The sequence below is a fragment of the Myotis myotis genome, unplaced genomic scaffold, assembly GCF_014108235.1.
Source record: "Myotis myotis isolate mMyoMyo1 unplaced genomic scaffold, mMyoMyo1.p scaffold_m19_p_1, whole genome shotgun sequence".
NCBI lineage: Eukaryota > Metazoa > Chordata > Mammalia > Chiroptera > Vespertilionidae > Myotis > Myotis myotis.
The window spans coordinates 199,423,187-199,448,468 of NW_023416313.1; the positions used below are offsets into that span (position 1 = coordinate 199,423,187).

General features: G+C 42.7%; 2 protein-coding genes across 5 annotated transcripts in view; one reads left to right on the forward strand and one right to left on the reverse strand.

Annotated features, from left to right (window-relative positions):
- The window catches only part of DCAF5 (DDB1 and CUL4 associated factor 5), a 106,328-nt gene extending 94,198 nt beyond the window's left edge, over window positions 1-12,130 (reverse strand). The window contains exon 1 of one of the 3 annotated variants that reach the window (XM_036311079.1): window positions 11,848-12,130. In XM_036311079.1, the coding sequence (XP_036166972.1) occupies window positions 11,848-12,061 (214 nt within the window). In that variant the 5' untranslated portion in view covers window positions 12,062-12,130. The remainder of the gene's footprint in view (window positions 1-11,847) is intronic. The other 2 variants (XM_036311075.1, XM_036311084.1) reach the window with 2 other exon arrangements.
- Window positions 12,131-12,483: 353 nt separating this feature from the next.
- EXD2 (exonuclease 3'-5' domain containing 2) overlaps window positions 12,484-25,282 on the forward strand; it is a 98,401-nt gene continuing 85,602 nt past the window's right edge. The window contains exon 1 of one of the 2 annotated variants that reach the window (XM_036311106.1): window positions 12,484-12,790. The gene's annotated coding sequence lies outside the window, so the exon portion shown is untranslated. The remainder of the gene's footprint in view (window positions 12,791-25,282) is intronic. The other variant, XM_036311105.1, reaches the window with a different exon arrangement.

Consider the following 25,282-nt stretch of genomic DNA (forward strand, 5'->3'; position numbering starts at 1 on the left):
GTCTTCCTTTCTCTCTCTCTCTCTCTCTCTCTCTCTCTCTCTCTCTCTCTCTCTCTCTCTCTCAAATATCAAAACAAAACCACCTTATCATCCAAACTAGTACCTTTTCTAAAAAATTATTTAAGAATGAAAAGCGCAGTAATTGTAGTGGGACAATTGCGATGGTCCCAAGTGAACCAGGATATATGGACCTTAATTATGAAGGATCCCAGCAGGCAGCAAGACAGGCAGGGGACCTATAGCGCAAGCTACCTTATCGAACATATAAAGTAATCTTATCTCACCTTATCAACCAGCAGGGGTCACAGCAAAGGCAAAAGGGAAGAAGGGTTATAGGTTCAAATCTGGGGCCTGGTCGAGCTGTGAGCAGGAGGCAACCAATCGATGTGTCTTTCTTAGGTCGATGTTTCTCTCTCTCCCCTCTCCCTTCCACTCTCCCTAAAAATCAATGGAAAAGATATCCTTACTCCTCCCATGAGGATTAAAATAAAAGGGGTGGTGGGATGGGAAACTGCCTTTCCACCACCATCATCTCTGCAATTTGGATCTATTTTAAATCTGTCAATCTCCTCGAATGCCACTTTCTTGTTGATTCCTACATGTCTCAGCCCTGGAATATTACTTCCATATTAAAATTGGCCCCAATAGGAAAATGGCACTCAAAGCACATGGACATGATCTCCAATGTATATCAATTCTGAGAGGTACATGATAGAATCTCGGTATTCAACATTGCAAAGTGCAAAGAATGAGGACGGTGGCAATAAAATATGAATATCAAGGCATGGGAAGAGTAGACAACTAAAGTGACAAAATACTACTATCATGTCTTTCCCTAAATCCCTTGACTTAGAAAAATTATTGTGAGCCCAGCCAGTGTGGCCTAGTAGTTGAGTGTCGACCCATGCACCAACAGATCACCAGTTGATTCCCAGTGAGGGCACATGCCCAGGTTGAGGGCTCAATCCCCAGTATGGGGCATACAGGAGGCAGACAATCGATGTTGATGTCTGTCTCATCAATGTTTCTACCTCTTTCCCCCTTTCCCTTCCTCTCTCCAAAATCAATTAAAACATTTTTTTTTTTTAAAAGAGCTGAACTTAAACCAGAAACACCAATCAGAAAGGATATATGAACCCACATGTTCATAGCAGCACAATTCACCATAGCTAAGATCTGGAAACAGCCTAAGTGCCCATCAGTAGATGAATGGATTAGAAAACTGTGGTACATCTACACGATGGAATACTATGCTGCTGTAAAAAAGGAACTCCTACCATTTGCAACGGCATGGATGGAACTGGAGAGCATTATGCTAAGTGAAATAAGCCAGTCAATGAAGGAAAAATACCACATGATCTCACTCATTCATGGGTAATAGAGACCATTATAAACTTTTGAACAGTAATAGATACAGAGGCAGAGCTGCCTCGAACAGATTGTCAAAATGCAGCGGGAAGGCCGGGGAAAGTTGGGGGGCAGGAGGGAGGGGTATAAGAGATCAACCGAAGGACTTGTATGCATGCATATATGCATAACCAATGGACATGGGACGCTGGGGAGTGGGGGAGGCCAGGGGATAGTCAAGGGCAGGGAAAAAAAAAAAGACACATATGTAATACCCTTTGTAATACTTTAAGCAATAAAAAAATAAAAATAAATTCATAAAAATAAAAAATAAAAGAGCTGAACTTAAAGAGCAACCCTCCTTGTTCACCCATCAGTGAATAACCTTGGAAATGTATTTTTTTTAATATATTTTATTGATTTTTTACAGAGAGGAAGGGAGAAAGAGAGCAATAGAGAGTTAGAACATTGACGAGAGAGAAACATCGATCAGCTGCCTCCTGCACACCTCCTACTGGGGATGTGTGCCCGAAACCAAAGTACATGCCCTTGACCGGAATCGAACCTGGGATCCTTCAGTCCGCAGGCCGACGCTCTATCCTCTGAGCCAAACTGATCAGGGCAATGTCTTCTTTTTCACAGAAACATAATGAAGGTGCTGATGCCAGAAGTAAATTTTACTTGCAAGAACACTATACTTCCAGTTCATTAAGGAGTAAACAGGCTTATCATCTGGTCTAGGAGCTATATCGCTCTTTATGATACTGTATCTGTGGAAAAGTGCTTCCAAATGACTTGCCAAGTGAGTGCACTCTCTGGGCAAACAATCCCATGTGACACTATTTAAACCTTCTTCTGAGAAGCACTCTATTCTGAACCACATTATTCATCTGTGCCTCAGGCACAGATATTTCCTCCCCATGTATAATTATGAGGAAAGATACATATTTCTGTTGATTGACATTCAGCCAAATGTACTCAAATCAGCATGCTTTCAGCAGATATCAAACTCAAACTACCGGCTCAGTAAATACATATATATTTGTTTGTACTTTTAGTTGGGCTAATGTAGAACCACCACCAACTTGGTAACCAGAGCCTTCCTTACTCTTAATTAGTCTAAAGTAGGTGAGGTTAACCCAGTGTGAAATTAGTCACATGGTTTATGTACACAAGTGTGGATATACACAAAATATAAAAAGGAGACTTTAGATGACTGCCAAGACCAATCCCAGGTGAAGTGATTTCTAGCACCAAGAGAAACCTGCTTGAGGGGTGAGTATAGTAGCTGTGACCAGAACAGTGCTTACTGGCTCCAAGGTCACTGATCTACTCCCTCATGAAGGGATTTTTAAAAAGCAGCTAGTAAAGTATCAGAGTTACAGCACCAAGAGATGAGAATGCAGGGGGGGAATCAATCCTTTTAAAATGTACATAACATTCTACAAATTTCAGAGCAGATAGCAGCATGTCTTGGAGCTCATGCAGACCCAGGCTGGAAATCCAGTTCCACCACGAATTATAGACATTTTCAAAGTTACTTAACTTCTCTAAGCCTCAGTTTCCTCAGATGTAAAATAAAAAAAATAGGACTGCTCAGCTGGTGTGGCTCAGTGGTTAAGCATCAACCTATGAACCAGGAGATCATGGTTCAATTCCCAGTCAGGGCACACGCTCAGGTTGTGGGCTCAATCTCCAGTAGGGAGCAGGCAGGAGGCAGCCAATCAATGATTCTTTCTCATCACTGTTGTTTCTATCTCTCTCTCTCTCTTCCTCTTTGAAATCAATTAAAAAAAAAAAAATTTTATCTCAAAAAAGAAAAGAAAAATAGTACTATCCCTACCTTAGGAAAGATTCTATTAAGTATTTAGATGTACTCATGTATGTAAATATGCCTGACATATGAAACGCCCCCAAATAATATTTGATAAATAACATGAGCAAATATTAGCTATTTTTATTGGTAAACATTTATTTTATAAACAGTAATGTCTCAACTGATAGACACTGGGGAGCACTGTAGATTTTTGAGGGGTCAGCAGGGGATGTGAGAAAGAGAGTTAAGTTTTAGGAAGCTTTTGTTATGTTGGCAGTGGTGCCTAGTAAGTATTAAAGCTGAAAAGAACAAAAATTTGGGAAGCACCTATTGGAACGAAATTTTCTACAAAGACCAAGGTAATAAAAATATTTTTTTATCCCTAGAATTATATTTCATTTCATTTTAACCAGAAACAATGTATTGTAGTATCTATTTTTTCCACTAATGCTCTACCTGTTCTCTGTATTATAGAACCCTCAGCAGTCCTTTATTAAGGTCCTTCCTTGATTCTTCAGCACTTAGTTATGACAATTAATACAAACCCTTCAAATTCCTTTGTCTTTCTAGACTGCAGATAATACTGGCTATTTTTAAAGTGGCAAATAAGACATATAAAGTGGTTTAACAGAGGGCCTGATACACATTACATGCTAAATAAATGTTAAAAAAAATAAGTCTTATAGTTATTACGATTAAAGAGGCACACATAATAAGTTCACATCAAATAGTTTTAATGAATAAATAAACAGAAGATACTTGTGTGGACCAAGTTAAATGTACAGCAAAACACAGAAATACAATTTATCATCTAAGAGGAGTAACTAGAATTATACATGTGCTCAGAAATTGCTAGCATTCAACTTTTATTTTTTTAATTTAATTTTATTATTTTTAAAATATATTTTTCTTGATTTCAGAGAGGGAGAGAGAGATAGAACCATCAATGATGAGAGAGAATCATTGAACGGTTGCCTCCTGCACACCCGACACTGGGGATGGAGACCACAACCCGGGCATGTGCCCTTGACTGGAATTGAACCCGGGAGCCTTCAGTCCGCACATTCTGCATGTGATGGCACATCTCTGCATGTTTGACAGGCCCCTATGCACACGTGCAGTCTGTACTGGCGTGTGTAGATGCCTCCAGGGGCACACTGATGCGTTTCTCTACATGCATGATGGCATGTGGTGGGTACGTTGGGATGGTATTAGTAGGTACGGCATATGTGGTGTGAGAAACAAGGCTGAGGCCTCTTAGACTCGATGCCCAGGGGACAAGTGGCACCTCCAGCCCTCAACACTCAATCCACTGAGCCAAACTGACGAGGGCGCATTCAACTTTTACTTCTTTAAAAAAGATCCAGAAAAACTGGCCTGCCCTATAAGAAAAAAAAAAAGGCAGGGGGGAGGAAGAAACATATAAAAAGGCAACTTAGAAACAGCCCCTTCCTGGGAGCAATGAGCCCTACTGAGAAGGTCCTGACTGCCAAAGACGAACTAACTGGGCAGCTCTGGATAAGTCATTTTTCTATTGCTCCACTCTTCTTCTATAAAATGAAGATCACTCCATCCCTGATTCAATGAGGAAGAAAGAAGATATAAAAAAGGTTACCTAATATAATATTTCCCAAGCTTCAATCTCGATCATCTTTTGAATTTTGCTTTATCTGAATAACAAATACACCATTATTTTTCTTTAAATTGATTTTTAAAAATTTAATCATACCTTAAGCAATAAATTCATTGAAAATATGTTATACATGCTAACTTTTCTAATAGGTATAAAAATAAATGTACTAACCATTAAAATTTAAATATTAATTCAGTATCACCTAAAAATCTGCTTACATACCCAAACTTTGGCAAATAATAGCCTAATCCTTATAATTTAAAATAAAAATTTTTTTATAGGACAGAATTAAGTAGATTAAGAAATATAACTTCATATTCTCACAATAACCTAAGGGTTAATCCTAAAAGATTAATACTCAGTTCTTTAATTATAAGAAACAATATAATATAGGGCACCAAAAATTAATAACAGAATTGATTCCTTCTTAATCTCCATTTGAATTATGGTTTTAGTTCCTTTAAACTCAAAAGGCTTTTAGTTCTACCCTTGAGTATACTAGGGTATAAATTCAAACTAAAATAAGAAAAGCTACTTCTTTCTTTAAACTATGAAAAAAGAAAAAAGGATTAAAGTCACATTTTTTTAGCAATGCATGAGAAAATAAATGCAAAAAAAAGAAAACTCATGGACATGGACAATAGTGTGATGACTGTGTGGGGGACATTGAGGGGAGGTGGAGGAGGGTATGGGGGGGATAAATGGTGATGGGGAAAAAATAAAATAAAAATATTTTTAAAAAAGAAATGCATCCACTTTGTAACTCAGCATTCAGAAAGCAGTATCCATTTGTGTCTCAAATTTTACTGGTCAATAAAGTTTCCCTGATCTGAATCATTCCAGCTGTACCTGACAACCAAATCTATCAATTATCAGTGAATAAGCACAAACTTGCACTGGGCTGACACCTCTTTCAATATGGAAAATGAGAGGTGCCACTCTTAGGAACTCTTAATAAACAACCACATCGGTGGCCCTACCTGGTTTGGTCAGTGTTTAGCGTGGGCCTGTGAGCTGAAGGGTCTTGGGTTCAAGTCCAGTCACGGGCACAAATGTTAGTGCAGGCTCAATCTGGGACACATGCAGGAGGCAACCAATCAATGTGTCTCTCTCACATCGATGTTTCTCTCGTTTTCTCCCCCTCCCTATCACTCTCTCTAAAAAGTCAATGGGAAAAATATCCTCTCGAAGATTAACAGAAACAACAACAAAAACACATCTGTGTAAGCCAAGTCCTTTGAACAACAGGAACACAAAGACAACTTTTTGATGTGCTAATAATATCTAATGAGACTGGTGGTCATCGATTAAGCCTCACTAGGTTATTTTAAAGCAGAGATGACAAACCAGGGCATAATTGTAAATTTGACAATCTTTGATAGATATCACTTAGCTGACTGAAAAACAAGTGGGAAAAATAATGTGTCTCTATAAATATCCATGTTACCTTATCCTTATCACATGATCTATATAATTTATCATAGGACTGTCCTCCAAGGCCATCTATCTCTATGAGCCTTGTTTTCTTTTCCATTGAAGCTCATAGGCAAGAGGATTTTTACTATGTTAAGAACCAAAAAAACAGATATCTATTAAAGTATCATAAAGTGGAGGGGAAAATTAAAGAGTTATGCACTGTTACAAATGAGAAGTAAATGCTCCTAAATGCAAGCTTCTTGAGAGCATGATTTCTACCCGATTCGCCATCTCTGATCCTCTCATAGCTCCTGTCTTATAAATAGTATGCACTTATACTGCTTGTTGAACTAATAAACAGAACAAAGAATAAAATTTAACTCCTTCAAAACAATGAACTATCAGTAAGTAGAAAAGCCCAGAAGAAAATCCAAGAATTGATTCCCTAATCACTTTGTCAACAAACTACTGTGAAAGCTTTTCAAAGTCAGAAATCTGCCTTACCAATAGCCATATTTCTCCTGATAAACTCACCACTGGATCAAGAAATTCATTTTAATTAAACTCATGAGTTTTATCAGTCAAACTGTAACTGGCTCAAGCCAAACACTTTACCTATAGGTAATATGCTCTTAGGTAAATTTTATTTTTAATTGATTCTATAAAATGTGATATGACTGGGCTACAGGAAAAGATAATTAATGGGTTCAAATTAAGCATATAGTTATTATCATAGCTATTATTTGATACTTAAAATATGCTTTGATGACACTGGGTTAAGCTTATTCACAAAGCATTTTTAATAGTTCACTTAACAAGATCTTTCTCTGGGGGAAAAAGGAGACATATGTAATACTTTCAACAATAAAGAATTATTTTTTTAAAAAAGATCTTTCTCAATTTTTTCACTTTGTACTCTGCCATAAATGTTAGGTGTTACTGGTGTCAATCTCTTAAAAGCTTTTTGTGAGCTTCAAGTTAAACAAAAATTTTAACAGTTGCAGTAGCAACTAGAGCAACAGCAGGGGCTACCAGCCGTGGGCAAACTACGGCCGAATTCGGCCCGTTTGAAATGAATAAAACTATTGAAAAAAAAGACCGTACCCTTTTATGTAATGATGTTTACTTTGAATTTATATTAGTTCACACAAACACTCCATCCATGCTTTTGTTCCGGCCCTCCGGTCCCTCGAGTTAAAAAGTTTGCCCACCCCTTCCTTGTGCTAAGGAAGAACTTTACAAATGTTATTTCATTCAATCCTCACCACAACTTATTATATGGATGAGGAAACAGGATAAATGACTAGTCAAAGGTGACCCAGTTAGCAAGTAGTTGCGCTCATATTCACCACTACCTCCCCTCAATCCCGCCCACCCTCCCCTTTGCCTGACTCCAGGGTTCATGCTCCTAATCTCTCTATAAAACTGTGGACACTTAAAATGATCACTAAAGTCAGAGGCCCATGTGAAATAGAAATAAACTAGTTAACCCAGTTATAAATAGAAGGCAGAGTTACAATCCAACTCAGATATACAGAGCTACATCCTGATTGGTCTCCCAATCAGATCCCAAAGTATTCATCTTCTTCCCAGAGAAAAAACTTTGAGCAAACACATAAAGAACTCCACTCTAGAGAAAAGGAGAAGCATAAAGGGAGGCAATGAAGGCAATGGAAAGTACTAGATGAAACCAAAGACTTAAAAGGTAAATTTAGGATATCCTTAAATATGTGTGCAATATCCTTGATCTTTCATAAGCAGGACTTAAACATACCTTTTTCTTTGACCCTCAAAAAATGAACACATAAATATTCTGAGACTGCAAGCATCAAGTATAAACTGGTCCTTATAAATAGTAATGTTCACTCAAACCCACGCAGTTTACAAAGCACCTTCACATATAACATTTCATTGAATACTACTGCCCTGTTAGGTAATTTACGAACCCCTTTGTACAGATGTTGAACGAGGGACTTGCCTTCTTACCATCTGTGACTGGTAGAGCCTCCAACTCCTGTCATGTAGCACCAAATTCCAGGCTCCCTCCACACCACATTGTGCCTCCTCATTCCACATCAAAAGGTCACAAACTATCCTGCCTGCCCCATTTGCACAAGTTCATTACCAATATTGTAAAAACAAGTATCAGCTAATAATGACACCACAAGAACGAAGGGGAGAGAAAGCAAACTCGGAATTTTCTCTGAGAGGCTGGTACTTGTTTAGCTCCCAACCTAAGCTTTGCCTAATGTGGTTCCTACAACAGCCCTTCAGGTAGGTGCTGGTGTTCCCATTGCATAGATCAGGAAATAGACACAGGGGCTCAACAACTTAAGGTCACACATTAAGTGACGAAGCAGTGATTTTAACCATGTCACTATGCTAGTAGCTACACTGCCTTACACAATATCACAGTAATACCTTTTTCTGATCAACAATAAAAAATATTTTAGGTTAAAATATTTTAATGTTTTAAAATGTCAGAAAGAAAAAAAAGTACTCTGCCAATTGTTGCTGTCACACTCTCTTCCCAGCAGAGTGCCTTTTCTCCTTCCTGATTTCTCCAGTTTACTCTTAATATCTACTGGTTTCATTGTACCCTGGAAGGAGAGCTAACTGTTAGAACAAAAAGCAATGACATATCCTTAACAAATAGCATTTTATAAAGCCACAGGAATCATGCAAATATTACTTTGTCCTAGGTCTAATTTAATTCTATAAATTAGTATATCAGTTACAAGAATTGTGAGCCTGCCTAAACACTGAGGAAATGGGAACAATGAACAAACTCTGAACAATCATTTTAATCATCACTTTCTGAGGGCTTTAACCAATCCAGACAAGATATAAGTACAAAATGCATTAAAAAGAATCTCATTACCATCCTAGAGTCTGGCCTCCCACCCACCTTATCCTGAAGCATTAGGGATCAACAGCATTAACCTCAAAATACTGTGCCCCTCCCCTCAGGTGCTACACTGCTAAAGGACAGTGATAGATAAAATGTAAACATGACACTATAAGTAGTTTTAAACATGGAAAGATTCCTGACAGACTCCCCAGAACAAAATTTAAGTAGCTTTAACAAGTTAAGCTGTATTTATGATTCCCAAAGGCGGCTTCCTTATCTGCAGCAAACAGGAGGAACATTCTGTTAGCATAAGTTGTACTCATAATGAAGCTGAATAGCTTAACAGGCTTTTAAGGAAAATTCTATGTTCTGGGAACAAATAAGAAAAGCTAAAGTCTATCTGAGCTAAACTGGAGGAGTGGGTGGAAAAGCCAGCCGGAAGGACTAAAAACAGGGCAGGAGTAGATAAAAAGGAAACAGGAAGAACTGGGCTAAAGGAAGTATGAGGCTTAGGGGCAAAGACAGCTAGGGGCAGCTCAGACCTTGAAAAGCAAGAAACCAGTGCCTAACAGTGGTTCTCAACCTTCCTAATGCCGTGACCCTTTAACACAGTTCCTCGTGTTGTGGTGACCCCCAACCATAAAATTATTTTCGTTGCTATTTCATAACTGTAATTTTGCTACTGTTATGAATCGTAACGTAAATATCTGATATGCAGGATGTATTTTCATTGTTACAAATTGAACATAATTAAAGCATAGTGATTAATCACAAAAGCAATATGTAATTATATGTGTTTTTCTGATGGTCTTAGGCGACCCCTGTGAAAGGGTCGTTCGACCCACAGGTTGAGAACCACTGGCCTAGAACCAAAGGACTAAAATCAAGATAAAGGAAATGAACAGGCCAAGACTAGAGAAAATGGAGTTCATTTAAGACGTAGAGGAAGGTCCTCAACAAGGGTAACTATAACTGGTAGAGAATGGAGGCAACTTTTTAGTGCTTTTTAAAAAGTGTTAACTTTAAATGGGTGAACTGTATGGCATGTGAATGATGTCTTAATAAATCTGTTATATGTCTTTTTAACATTTATTGATTTTAAAGAGGGAGGGAGGGGAAGAGAGGGAGGAGACATTGATTGTTGTTGCACTCACTGGCTGATTTTGCATGTGCCCTACGGCGAGTCTCCCTGTGTCTGAGACACCTGTGTTGGAACACATCAGTCTGGAAAGGTGACAGAACTACAGAGGAAGCCTTAGGGGGAAACGGGCAGGTTTTAAAGAGGCCTCTCCCATTCTGCCTTTGGGATTTGGGGCCCTGGGGGGGGGGGGAGGCTTTTTTTCGGGGTATGCCTTGAAGTAGACTATCCGGTTTCTCCCGGGGGTGATCTAGGGCCAACATCTGCCTGGTCAATGAGACAACGATCTGGGGTGGAAAAGTCAAGTCAGCTCTAGAGAAACCCCAGGAGGTTCATCGTGAAGTGATCACAGGGCTTATCTCTGCTCCCCCACACTGGACTGCACGCCCCACGTCACTTCGCCTGCTCATCGTGAAGACAGGCCCACGCTGTGCCCTCACCCCGGGCGCCGCTGGCCAGTTGCCCACTGACGCAAATTAGAAAATCACTCCGGACCGGCCTGGGGGAGGCGAAGCGCCACGTCCAGCCGGCCTGCGGCCCCCGTGCCTCTCAATGTAGGAACAGGGACGCGGAGGCAGAAGGCGAGCGGGGATGCCAGACCGCTCCCCTCCTCCCCTGAGCCGGGTTTCGGGGAGCCGCCCCCTGGGCACCCCATCCCCACTCGCCAGCCTCCGGTCGCGACCCCTGGGAGGAGGGCGGCGGGCGGCGGCGAGCGCCCCCTGGAGCACAGGCGCCCCTTCCCCGGGCAGCCGTCGCCCCTCGCCTCCCGGGAGCGATAGGCTATCGATTCAGCGGCCTGTCGCTAGGCGCCCCGGGAGCGAGGCCTACCCGCCCGGCCGGAGCCCCGGCCTCGATTTCGCCACTCTCCCCACACCAGCGGCAGAGCCCGGGGAGGGGGGCGGCCAGCCCAGCCCAGCCCGGAGGGAGGCCAGGGGCGGGGAGCCCACCGGCAGCGGCAGCCGCGGGAGGGGACGCGGCGCGGGGCTCCCCGCCAGCCCGTCTCCGGGGTCCCACTCGCCGCCCGCCGCCTCCCAAGTTGCGCACCCAAGTTCGGGCCGGCTCTCCGCCCGCAGAGCCCGCGACACCCCCGAAACCGCCCCGCACACCTTTCGGAAGGAGATGGAGCCGGGCCCCGAGCGCGCGAGGGGGCGGCCCGCAGCGAACCGCCCGCCACCTCCCCCGGCGCCCCGGCCCGACCCTTCCAGCGACGGCCCCGTCCCCCCGTCCCTGGCCCCGGTCGCCGCGGGGGCTCGGGCGCCCCGGCCTCCCCCTCCTCCGGCCCCCCAAATGCCCCCACCCCCTTGGAAGGGCGCGAGGAAGAGTTTCCCACCCAACTTTACCAGGAGGGCCCCTCGCCCCTCCCGGCCCGCACTCGCGGGGCGGCCAGCAGGAGCGATCACTTTACACTCGGGAGAAAGAGAATTCAGGACCTGTCAACCATTTTGGGTCCTTTTTATAGAAGACATCCTCTCCCCCCGCCCTCCCGCCCGCCCTCCCCCGGCCGCGGTTTCCATCTGACACCGAGCCTTCCCACCGCAGGAGGGGGTGAGGAGGGAGGAGGTGGGGACGCAGGGCAGGAGGAGGGCGAGCGCCGGGGGTGGGGGGGACGGGAAGGGGCCGCGGGGCGGGGAAGGGGGTTGATTTACCTGAGACCAGCCACTGGCCTCCATTGTTGGAGAATTCAATGGCATTGACACAGCCGAAGTGGCCGAGGAGGTCCTTCTTGTAGAGGTTCCGGCAGCCCCGCAGGCGTCTCCTCTGAAAGTCCTGAGTGAGCAGGGGGTCCCCATGCAAGCCCCGCTGGGACAAGAAGCCCACCACTGACCTCATGCTGCCCCCCAGGCCAGTTCTCCTCTTCATCCTGGAACCGCCGCCGCCGCTCGCGCCGCGCCCCTCCCCGGGCCCCCGCGCGGCCGCCGCTCCCGCCCGGCCCTCCCCCCGCGCTGCGCTCCGGGCGGCGCTTTAACCCGCCATGGCAGCCCGAGCGCGGTGTGCAGGCTCCCGGCGGCGTCCGCGGCTTCCTGGCGGCGCCCGCCCTCCTCCCCGCCAGGCCCCGCCCCCTCCCTCCCCGCCGCCGCCTCCTCCTCCTCCTCCTCCTCCAGCAGCTGATGCCCAGCTGGGGCCGCGCCGCGGCGGGCCGCGGGCGCCGGGAGAACGCGGGCGGCGGCGCCCCTCCCCCGCCGCGGGCTGCGGCCGGAAGAACGCGGGCGGCGGCTCGGCTCTCGCGGCCGCGGCTCCACCTCGCGCGCGCGGGGCCCCGGGGGACGCCGGGCGGGGGCCGCGCTGCCCGCCCTGCGCTCCGCACTCTGTTAAGTTGGGGGCGCGTAACAATCCCCGTGGCCGCGGGGCTGCGGGCTCGCCTTCCTACCCGCGCGGCTCCCCGACCATCGCCTCCCGGAGGCCCCGCGCCGGGACCCGTTCGGCCCCCCGCCCCGCTCTCCTTTTCCAGGTCGGGAACATGCAGCCCGAGGGCGCAGAGAGATGAGGGCGGGCCGCGGGCAGGGGCTGCGGCCAGGCGTCTTCCCTCCTCTCGTCTCAGCCCGGGGTCGCCCGAGCCCTGTCCAAGGGAAGGGAGCCAGGACTCGCGGGGTAAGGTTGCTTAGGGGTTTTGTGGGTGCACCCGTTCTTACCCCTCCAGATACATGTTTAACACGGCCCCCCTCCCCGTTCGGTGCTATGATTTCCCCTCCGGCGATTCGGTAAAAGGCTAAACTTGTACCGTCTGGTAGATAACGGAGCGGTATCTGGGGGAAAAGAGGGTGGGAGGAGGATGCTTAAAGAAGTGAAAAGACAATTGCCAAAACCGACTTGAGAAAGCTCTGAGATGCAGAGAGGACTCGTGTCCATTAGTTCCAAGTGCGTTTGCAAGACACAAGAAGCATTATTCGAAAATAGGGATATATGTATGTTGTTTCATTGGGTGCGGTGAGCTCCTCCTCAAGGTCTCAAGTGTGGGCGTCTGGGGCTGCACAGCTGTCAGCCAGCAGCTGGTTCCAGGCCTGAAGGAGCTGCACTTCAGCAGGCTGGGAGCCTTGGCCTTGACCCCAGGGAGGTTAAGTGCTTTGGAATTCTACCAGATCCAGTGAAAAGCCCCCTTTTCAGTGTGTTGTAGTACTTTTCCAAGGAGCTATCCTCTGTCAGTAAATGGCAGTACGCTGCTAGAATAGGCAGGTGTCAGTTTTGCCCTTTGAATTTCACAGAAATTACATCCTCTGTGCTAGAGAAGGCATATGGTAGTCAGTTAGTATGCTGCCATAAAAGATGGGCTGAACATGGAAAACATTCACCCATCAAGAAAAATCACCTACTTCTACTTTTTTGTACAATGACGACAAGATGACTGATAAACTAATGACAAATATGCAAGTAAATGTTTAAAAGTCAACATTATCACCAAAAATGCTGAAGTTAACAGCAATTCACCAAATCCCAGAAATTATGGTTTAAATGGGATATTATTTCCCTAAATAGGAAAATGTATAGTGCTTTAAAAAAGCTTATTTTATTCTCAGGATGCTTCGTCAGTGTTTAATATAATAGCCTCATAAAAATCAGTATACCAGTGTGATTAAATAGCAATATCATAATGTATAATTAATCATTTATTTTGTGATTACATCGTAGTGTCCTCCACTCCGCTATCAGCTATAAGCTTTCTGAGAGCAGGAATGGACCATGTCTGTTCTGCTCATGGGTATATGTCCAGAGCCAACACATGCCAGCACTTAGGGAGTGGGGAGGAATTTGGAGAGGAAGGTAATGACTCAGGTAGGGTGTGTTGAGTTTGAGGTGTCTTCATTCCAGTGCAGACAATTTCAAGGCCAATTTTCCATTTCACTGTTTCTTTGCTTGGCATACTTACTCTGCACTTTAAAAAATGGAGTCCTCCAGCTCCTTTCAATTAGTAGAGCATCATTTATACCTATCTTATTTGCCTGGGGTGAGGGTTATGGGCATGGTAATGGTGTGGTTGAAGTGGCCTTCATTGTGGCAATATTGAAGACACACAGTCCTCTCCCTTTTTTCAGCACTTATCTCTTCTCCCCAGCTTTAAATGAGACTTGATTTTCCCCAGTCTCTGGAATAACTGCCCCATTTACCACAGCCTAAAAATAGACCAGGACCTGGTCGGATGCCAGCCCAATTCCAGGATTTTGCTGGAAACTTCCTTAACTTTCACTGACCAGCCAGGACAGATATGTAGACAACTCAGTCTGTCTATATCCTACAGCTACTCTGGACCGCTCTCTGTAAGGATAGTACATAAAACCGCTCTCTCCTTATTCCCATAATTAGGTTGCCAGATAAAACACAGGCTGCCCAATTCAATTTGAATCTCAAATGAACAGTGAATGATTACTTCAATAATTACTATTTGCTAAATCTGGCAACCCTACCTATAACATAACCCAACTTAAGAAGATCAAGTCCCATAGTATCTATTTGCTTTTATTAAGAATTTAACATACTCCCTTGGGTCATTTATTGCAAACTAATAATATTGTACATAACTATATAACACGAACATTTCATCAACTTCAGTGACCACATGAGGATGGCCTTTCTGATAAAGGCATTTATAGTGAAAAGGGCAGTGTACTTAGCAAGTGGAATTGGACACGTGAGTAATCTTTCCAGTGTGTAGAATGTGTGGAGGAAGAGAGAGAAAAGTGAAAAATTCCTATTTTTCTTACTGAGGCCAAGAAACTCCTGTATATTAACATTCATACTCAGGAAGCCCTGAAACACTGTTTTATAAATTCATCATGGAAAAATCAAGATACTGAAATTACTTAACCCTTACTTAATCACTCCACCAAGGACTGAATACTGATCAAATGTAGAGTTCCCAGAATTCATCTACTCTTTGACTTCTATTTTGCTTGGCCCTGATATCACTGGTAAAAGCATAAAGAATCTTTAAAAATTGACTGAATGCTAAGGAAAAGTTCAAACATCAGAAATTGTTTGTTTAAAAAAAAACTAAGAAAATATTCAAACATTCAAATACTCTCAAACATTTACTAGATGTTAATATATTAAGAGCTACATATGGATACTAACATGCTCAGAAATTTTTCACTTAAAAATATTTTCAACTTTTGCTCCGGCTGGTTTTGCTCAGTAGTTAGAGTGTCAGCCTGCGGATCGAAGGGTCACAGGTTTAATATTTGAGGTGCATGCAGGAGGCAACCAATGAATGTTTCTCTCAAGTCTTCCTCGTATCCCTTCTACTCTTCTGTACATCAGTGGAAAAAATGTCCTCAGGTGAGGATTTAAAAAAAATAATAAAAATATTTTCAACTTTAAAATAAACTGCTACTCATAGATGACATTAATTCAGACAAATAATACATATTATATATATAGTTTAATTGTAATGTCATTTAAATTTTAAAGGATACATTATTCATTGGTCATTTCAAATAGCAGTCTAAATTTGGGGGGAGGGAAGAAACTGATCTATTTAAATATGTTTTTATTGATTTTACAGAGAGGGGAAAGGAGAGAGATAGAAACATCAATGAGAGAAAAACATCAATCAGCTGCCTCCTGCACGCCCCCTACTGGGGATTGAGCCGAAAACCTGGGAATGTGCCCTGACCTGAATCAAACTGTGACCTCGTGGTTCATAGTTTGATGCTCAACCACTGAGCCTCCCCAACCGGGCAAAACTGATCTATTTAAATACAAATTTCTCCAAAAAGATCTATAGGACCTACATCCTTTCATTTTTTAAATAAGAACTTTACTAGGTATAATTGACATGCCATAAAATTCATCCTTTTAAAATAAAGGGTGTCCCAAAATTCACGCAATAAGTAATTTTGATAGAAAACACAGGTTTATAATTAAAAATTGTAAATTTTTTATTGATTCATAAAGTATACAGTATAGGGTTATGTATGGAATAGCATATCGGGTAGATGGCCTCCACGGCTTTGCTGGCACATACGCACTCTTTTGTTGAAATTTTCCATGACCGTTTTGCATAAATGTGGCTGAATGTCGCTGAGGCTCATTTTCATCTTGATGGCTTGGTTAATCGACAAAATTGTCGCATTTGGGATTCAGAAAATCCACGAGTAATTGTTGAGAAACAAATGCATCCACAACGTGTCACTGTTTGGTGCGGATTTTGGGCTGGAGGCATCATCAGACCATTCTTCTTCAAAAATATGGCTGCTCAGGCAATAACAAAAGAGTGCGTATGTGCCAGCAAAGCCGTGGAGGCCATTTACCCGATATGCTATTCCATACATAACCCTATACTGTATACTTTATGAATCAATAAAAAATTTACAATTTTTTGCCGAAACCGGTTTGGCTCAGTGGATAGAGCGTCGGCCTGCGGACTGAGAGGTCCCAGGTTCGATTCCGGTCAAGGGCATGTACCTGGGTTGCGGCTGATCGATGATTCTCTCTTATCGATGTTTCTGACTCTCTATCTCTCTCCCTTCCTCTCTGTAAAAAATCAATAAAATATATTTAAAAAAAAAAAAAAAATTTACAATTTTTAATTATAAACCTGTGTTTTCTATCAAAATTACTTCTTGCGTGAATTTTGGGACACCGTTTACAAAATTCAGTGGCTTAGTATATTCACAAAGTGGTCCAACCATTACCACTATCTAATTCTGGAACACTTTCATCAGCCCAAAGAGAAACCCCATTCACATTAGCAGTCACTCCCCATTCCTCCCTCCCTTTAGCCGCTGGCAACAATTTAGGTATTTATTGTCTCAATAGATTTTGCTATTCTAGATATTTCATATAAGTGGAATCATGGCAATATGTGGCCTTGTGTCTGGCTTTCTTTATTTAGCATGTTTTCAAGGTTCTTCCTTGTACCATGTATCAGTACTCCATTTTTTTCTAAACCAAATTATATTCCATTATATAGGTATGGACATTTGAGCTGTTTCCACTTTTTGGCTATTGTGAATACTGCTGCTATTAACAATTGTGTTTCAGTTCTTGTTTGGACATGTTTTCATATTTCGAGTATATACCTACTATCACTATGATAACCCTGTTTAACTTCATGAGGAACTTCCAAGCTGTTTTTCCAAAGTAGCTGACGATTTTATATTTCCGTCAACAATGTATGAGGGTTCCAATTTTTCCATTTCTTTGCCAATGCCTATTGTCCATCTTTTTTCTTATAACCATATAAGTGTGTGAATGGTTTCTTATTATGCTTTTGATTTGCAATTCCCTGATGGCTATTGATGTTAAGCATCTTTTCATGTCCTTATTGGCCATTTGCATATCTTCTTTGGAGAAATATCCAGATCCATTCATCTCAAGGTGTTTTCTAATTTCCCTAGTGAATTCTTCCATGACCAATTGGTTATTTAAGAGTGTATTGCCCTAGCCAGTTTGGCTCAGTGGATAGAGTGTCGGCCCTCAGACTGAAGGGTCCTGGATTCAATTCTGGTCAAGGGCACATACCTCAGTTGCAGGCTCAGTCCCCAGCCCTAGTCGGGACATGTGCAGAAGGCAACCAATCGATGTGTCTCTCTCAGATCAGTGTCTCTCTCTCTCTCTCTCTCTCTCTCTCTCTCTCTCTCTCTCTCTCTCTCTCTCTCTCTCTCTCCTTCTCCCTGTCCCTTCCAATCTTTCTAAAAATCAATGGAAAAATATCCTCAGGTGAGGATTAGCAACAACAACAACAACAAAAAAGAAAGGAAGAGACAGTGGGTGGCTCTATATTAGAGACTTAAGGCCTAACAAATTAATATTAAATGGCTATTATTGAGAAGAACAAATTTGAATATGAACTGAATACTATTAGATGGCATTAAAAGTGTTATTAATCTTGTGAGGTGTGATTATAGGTGCATAACATTGTGATTTTGTTCATATTTTTAAGAGAGTCATGCAGCAGTATTTAAAAAATCAATAGAAAAATATCCTTGGGTAAAGATTAAAAAAAAAGTGCATTGATTAATGTCCACATATTTTTTAATTCCCAAATTTTCTTTTGTTATTGATTTCTAATTCATTTTTAAATATTTTATTGATTTTGAGAGAGAGAGAGAGAGAGAGAGAGAGAGAGAGAGACATCAATGTAAGAGGGAACATCCATAGGCTGCCTCCTGCATGCCCCCTGTTGGAGGTCAAGCCCGCAATGTGCCCCAACCAGAAATTAAACTGGCAACCTTTAGGTACATGGGATGATGCCCAACCAACTGTACTACACAGGCCAGGACTAATTCATTTTTTTCAAGGGGGCATTTTTCACAGGTCTTGAAGTGAATACCCAGTCTGTGAAGTAGTTGAATTCAGAATATTTGTTACTAGAATTTTCAAATTACATTCCAACATACTTTCCAGACATTTGGTTCAAGTTTACCATGCATAATTCTTCACAGTGAATGAAGAAATCTAGTTTGAAATAACCTTTATGGAGTAACAGTAAACAGAAATACTCACTAGCCAGGATTATTCATTTAATATTTATCAGTGATATTTTTTGTACTATTCTATGCCAATCAATTGGGTTTTATATATTTGAAGTTTTCTTGACAGAGATCATTATGAGCCAGCTGTTTTTACTTATTTTTAATTTTAGGCTTCTACATGAGTAACCCCTGATGAATGGCACAAGAAACTGTTAAAAATAGTTATTGTTTACTGTACTGGGTGTGTAGTCATATAGCCAAGATTTCTTTTCCAGAGATGAGCTCATGGGTATATAATGTTTATTAAGCATCTTCAGTGTACTAACCACCTTTTAGAAAATAACATTGGGCAATAATCCTTCCCCAAAGTAAAATATGTCCAAGGAGAGAGAAACCAAGATGGCGGCATAGGTAAACACCTGAAATTGCTGCCTCGCACAACCACTTCAAAAATACAACTAAAAGATAAAACAAACATCATCCAGAACCACAGGAGTGCTGGCTGAGAGGAAATTCTACAACTAGAAGGAAAGAGAAAAGCCCACAGAGACTCAGAGGAGGTGCGGAAGTAAAGTGCAGAGGTACAGAGGCGTGCGTGTGCGGAAAGGGCTGGCAACTGAGGACTCGGTTGTCTTTTTCAATCAGGAGGGAGTCTCAAGCTCTCGACTGCTCTGAACTCCAGTTCCAGGCGAGTCACTGGGGACCCAGACTCATACGGGGAGAAACTGGACTATCTGGCAGTGGGCGGAACTTGAGGGCAGCTTTCTCTCAGAGGTGCTTGCAGCGATTACCGGGACACTGAGACCCGGGGCCTCTTAGGGCAGGACTGAGGATCAGCCATAGCTGTTTGCTCCGCCCTGTTGATTCCCTGAGACCCCGCCCCACCCAAGCTGTGCACAGAGGCTTTTGCATATGAAAGGCCTGGCCCTTTGCAATCTGAAAATTACCTAACAAACTGCAGCTGGGTCAGAGAAACCCAGAACTTCCAAAAGAAGGCCCAAGGCCCCACAGAAGCTTGCATTGTTTCACAGCTGGGCCTCATCTGGGCACCTCCAAATCCCAAACAAAAAAGAGGAATCTGCAGATCTCTCTGTAGCTCCTGCTGGGTAGCCTCAGGTAGAGGCTAAATTAGCACCTCCTTAGAGATCCAAGTGCCAGTGTACCCAGTGGTCAGAGTGGGACCATCCAGATTACAACTCTTCAGATCCATAGGGACACACTCAGGGGGCAGACTCAGTGAGCACCAAAGTTCCACTGAAGGAAGTCTTGCCCCATAAGGGTGTCTCCAGCCCAGAAGTTCTCCCACCATAGACACAGCTGATTCTCACAGCCAATTGGCCTGGAGGTCAATTCCTCCCAGTGATACCAACAGCAATCAAGGCTTAACTACAACAAGACTGTGCACACAGCCCACAAAGGGGTGCACCAAGGGTATCCACCTCAGGTAATTGGGGAGGCTGAGCCACTGGGCCCTATAGGACACCTAGCACAGAAAGCCACCCTGTCAACACAGGGAAGCAGCCAAAATGCAGAGACAAAGAAACGTCACAAATGACAGAAATGGAGGAAAGCAAACGACTGGATATAGAGTTCAAAACCACACTTTTAAGGTTTTCCAAGAATTTTATAGAAACCGCTGATAAATTTAGTGAGACCCTCAATAAATCTACTGAGACCCTCGAGGATATGAAAAAGGACCAAATAGAAATTAAGCATACACTGACTGAAATAAAGAATATTATACAGAGATCCAACAGCAGACTAGAGCAGTGATGGCGAACCTATGACACTCATGTCAGAGGTGACACGCAAACTCATTTTTTTGGTTCATTTTTCTTTGTTAAATGGCATTTAACTATATAAAATAAAAGGCAAAAATATTAGTCTTTGTTTTACTATGGTTGCAAATATCAAAAAATTTCTATATGTGACAAGGCACCAGAGTTAAGGTTTTTCAAAATGCTGACACGCCGAGCTCAAAAGGTTCACCATTGCTTCTAGAGGATCACAAGAATCAAGTCGACGATTTGAAATACGAAGAAGTGAAAAACACCCAACCGGAAAAGAAAAAAGAAAAAAGAATCCAAAAATATGAAGATAGTGTAAGGAACCTCTGGGATAACTTCAAGCAAACCAACATCCGAATTATAGGGGTGCCAGAAGAAGAGAGAGAGCAAGATATTGAAAACCTATTTGAAGAAATAATGACAGAAAACTTCCCCTATCTGGTGAAAGAAATAGACTTACAAGTCCAGGAAGAGCAGAGAACCCCAAACAAATGGAATCCAAAGAGGACCACACCAAGACACATCATAATTAAAATGCAAAGAGCAAAAGACAAAGTGAGAATCTTAAAAGCAGCAAGAGAAAAAGTCAGTTACCTATAAGGGAGTACCCATAATATTGTCAGCTGATTTCTCAACAGAAACTATGCAGGCCAGAAGGGAGTGGCAAGAAATATTCAAAGTGATGAATAGCAAGAACCTACAACCAAGATTACTTTACCCAGCAAAGTTATCATTCAGAATTGAAGGTCAGATAAAGAGCTTCACAGATAAGAAAAAGCTAAAGGAGTTCATCACCACCAAACCAGTATTATATGAAATGCTGAAAGGTATCCTTTAAGAAGAGGAAGAAGAAGAAAAAGGTAAAGATACAAATTATGAACAACAAGTACATATCAACAAGTGAATCTAAAAATCAAGTGAATAAAAAATCTGATGAACAGAATAAACTGGTGAATATAATAGAATCAGGGGTATAGAAAGGGAGTGGACTGACAATTCTCGGGGGGAAAAGGGTGTGGGGGGTGCAGGAAGAGACTGGAAAAAGATCATACACCTATGGATAAGGACAATGTGTGTGGGGGGGTAAGGTAAGGGCAGAGGGTGGGGTGGGAACCAGGTGGAGGGGAGCTATGGGGGGAAAAAAGAGGAACAACTGTAATAATCTGAACAATAAAGATTTAATTTAAAAAAGATTTATTTTAAAAAACATAAGCAAATTAAAAAAAATAAAGGGCAGTTACAAAAAAAATATGTCCAAGGAGAAGCAAGAAGATTTTTGGTACAGAGATCATATTTAAATTGTTTCTATGGGTTCCGTGGTAATGCAGGACAGGCTACTAGAAAATGAACTAACCACAACACATGTTTATAAACTTATCATATCCTTCTGAACAAACTACATGAACTCATGATGTACATTTAATCAGCATTATTGACTAAGTTGGATCCCGTTTAAGTTGGAGTGGTGATATATCTGTCTTATCTATGAGCCTTCTGGAAGATAATCATTATTCAAATCACAAAATGATAAAGCCCATGGGATTTCAGAAATCACCTGGTCAAATTCCTTTACCATTCATGTTTTTTTTTAAATACTGCAAGGCTCAGAAGTTTATTTATTGAATAGCATTATTTTTGTAAAGCTAAAAAGCAAAATAATGTACTATGTAGGAATGCATCAATTTGTATTTAGGGGTTTTTGTTTTTTTTCTTTTCTTTTAAATGCCCTTGACCAGAATCGAACCTGGGACCTTTCAGTCCCCAGGCTGACGCTCTATCCACTGAGCCAAACCGGTTAGGGCAAGGGTTTATTTTTTAAATTAAATTTATTGGTTAATAATATTATATAAGTTTCAGGTGTACAATTTTGTAATACATCAAATGTATGCTCCATTGTGTGCTCACCACCAAAAGTCCAGTCTCCTTCTATTACCATACATTTGACCCCATTTAGCCTCTTCATCTTCCCCCTACCCTCCTTCCTCTCTGTTAACCATCATACTGTTGTTTGTGTCTATGAGTTTGTTGATGTTTAAACAATTTTTTATTGATTGATTTGAGAGAGAGATAGAGGAATGGGGGAGAGAGAGAAAGATCAATTTGTTGTTCCACTTATTTATGCATTCATTGGTTGATCCTTTGCATGTGCCCTGACCTGAGATCAAACCCGAAACCTTGGCATATGGGGAGCTACCAGTGCAGGACTTGTTTGTTGATTTCTGTTTTATATTCTCACTAGAGGCCCAGTGCACAAAATTTGTGCACTCGGGTGAGGCGGGGTATTCCTCAGCCTGGCCTGCATGCTCTCACAGTCCAGGAGCCCTCAGGGGAAGAGGCTCCGGCCACCACTGCTGCGCTCACCAGCCATGAACCTGGCTCAGGGCTTCTGGCTGAGCGGTGCTCCCCCTGTGGGAGCGCACTGACTACCAGGGGGCAGCTCCTGAGTTGAGAGTCTGCCCCCTGGTGGTCAGTGCATGTCATAGCGATTGGCTGTTCTGCCTTTTGGTCAATTTGCATATTAGCCATTTATTATATAGGATGTTTTGATCACCATTGAATCTAGAAGAGTTCCTGGTTCCCCAGTGAAGCAATCTTCCTGAAATTCCTCTGCTCAAGACTCTCCCTTTTCTCTGTCATGTCAAATCCAGACTTCTTTATCTGCCTGTCAAGTCCCTCCTTGACTTGTTTCCAGCATATCTATAATTAGATTTCCTGTTACTTATCATACACCAACCAAGTAGGCTGGCAGCCCATTCTTCCCTAAATATCTCTATGTTCACACTACTCTCCCAAATCCTATATGTACTTTGAGGTCTATTTCTTCCATGAACCCCTTCAACAAATCTAGGCTACATTAGTTTTCCTGTCCTAAGATTCCTGTCATGCTTACAGTTGGCATCACAGTTTACCTTCTAAATATTTAACATTTTTATATTCATGTGTAATTTTTTAAATAATTCTTTATTGCTGAAAGTATTATGTATGTTCCCCTTTTTCCCCATTGGCCCCCTCCAGCCCACCCCTGCCCTCCCACCCCACCCCAGGCCTTCAGCACCCTATTGTCTATGTCCATGGGTTCTACATATATGCATACAAAGTCTTTGGTTGATTACCTCCCACCCTCCCCCATCTTCCTTCTGAGATTCCTCACTCAGTTCCATGCTTCTGTGTCTCTGGATCCACTCCATTCATCAGTTTAATTTGTTACTTAGATTTCACATATGAGTGTGATCATGTGATACTTGCCTTTCTCTGACTTATTTCACTTAGCATGATACTCTTCAGGTCCCTTCATTTTGTCTCAAAGGGTAAGAGATTCCTTTTTACTGCTGCATAGTATTCCATGGTATAAATGTACACAGCTTTTTTATCCACTCATCTACTCATGTGTGATTTTTAAAAGTACTTTATATATGTTTTTTAAAAAAATATATTTTATTCATTTTTTACAGAGAGGAAGGGAGAGAGATAGAGAGTTAGAAACATGGATGAGAGAGAAACATCCATCAGCTGCCTCCTGCACCCCCCTCACTGGGGATGTGCCCGCAACCAAGGTACATGCCCTTGACCGGAATTGAACCCAGGACCCCTGAATCCGCAGGCTGACGCTCTATCCACTGAGCCAAACCGGCCAGGGCCTTTATATATGTTTTTGTCTTTATAAAAATCCTGTGTGGTTGGACATGAATTATCAAGTCATTCAAGACATTTGGTAGAGCCCTTAGATCAGTGCCTGACTACAAACACATCTGAGTATTAGCTGTGATGATGGTGATAGATTAAAATAGGAGAATCCTATTTGATTAAGGAGAGCTATGATCTGAAGGAAAGGTAGGTATAAATGAGGCCAAGTGGGTGGTTGAGAAAGCGTGCTCCAAGCAAAGGTACCAGCACATGCAAAGGCTCTATGGGTGGAGAAACCTAGAAGAAGGCCATTGTGACTGAAGCACGTAGGGAACAGGAAATGAGATATCAGTGGAGGATGCAATTAGATAGCTACTGGATTCTGCAGGACCCTAGCCATGTTAAGGATTTCAGTCTTCATCTAAGAATCACTGCAGGGTTTTAAACAGAGGGTTGAAGTGATCAGATATGCATTTGATAAGGTCTTTTGGCTACTATGAAGACAGGATAGGAGAGGGCTAGGGTGGATTAGCATAGGTGATTAAGAAGCACAGAGAAGAAAAGATGGTAGTTTAGATAAGGTTAGTGAACATGGACTTGGAGAGAAGTAAATGGGTTTAATATACAAAGATAGAATTAGAGAGAATGTGGGATGAAGGACAGGACATCAAGGAAATGCCAGGGTTTTTGATTTGCATAACTATTCACTGAAATAGAATCCTTAGAAAAGGCTGTTTTGAGGGGAAAACCATGAGTTCAGTTATATACACATTGAATTTGAGGTGCTTCTGAGACTTCTGAAAAGAGTTGACAAGTAGCCTGAGCTCAGATGCATGGTTGAGGCTGGTGTCAATGATAGAGGTTGTGGTGAAGTGGTCAAGTCCTAGGCATGGGCAAGAATATTTAGAATTATCAAGGGGGAAGAAAGAAGGCCTAGGACTGAGCTTTGAGAGATGCTTAGGGTTAATGCTTGAACAGAGGAAGATACACTTGCAAGAAGGCAGGAGTGGCCAGAAGTATCTCTCTATATAAAGAGGTAATATGCTAATTGGTCCTAATGGTGTCCCAGTCACGACAGTTCAACAGGTTGCACATGCACAGGAGCTGGTGGGTGGGGAGGGGGGCGGGGACTTGCGCCACCAGGACATGAGGCTGCTGCTGGGGGCAGCCACCCTGGCGGAGGTGCGCGCAGGCCCACCATGCCACCCGGCCTGGAGGGGGGTGTCAGGACTGGCTGCGACAGCCCCCCCAGAGGAGGCGTG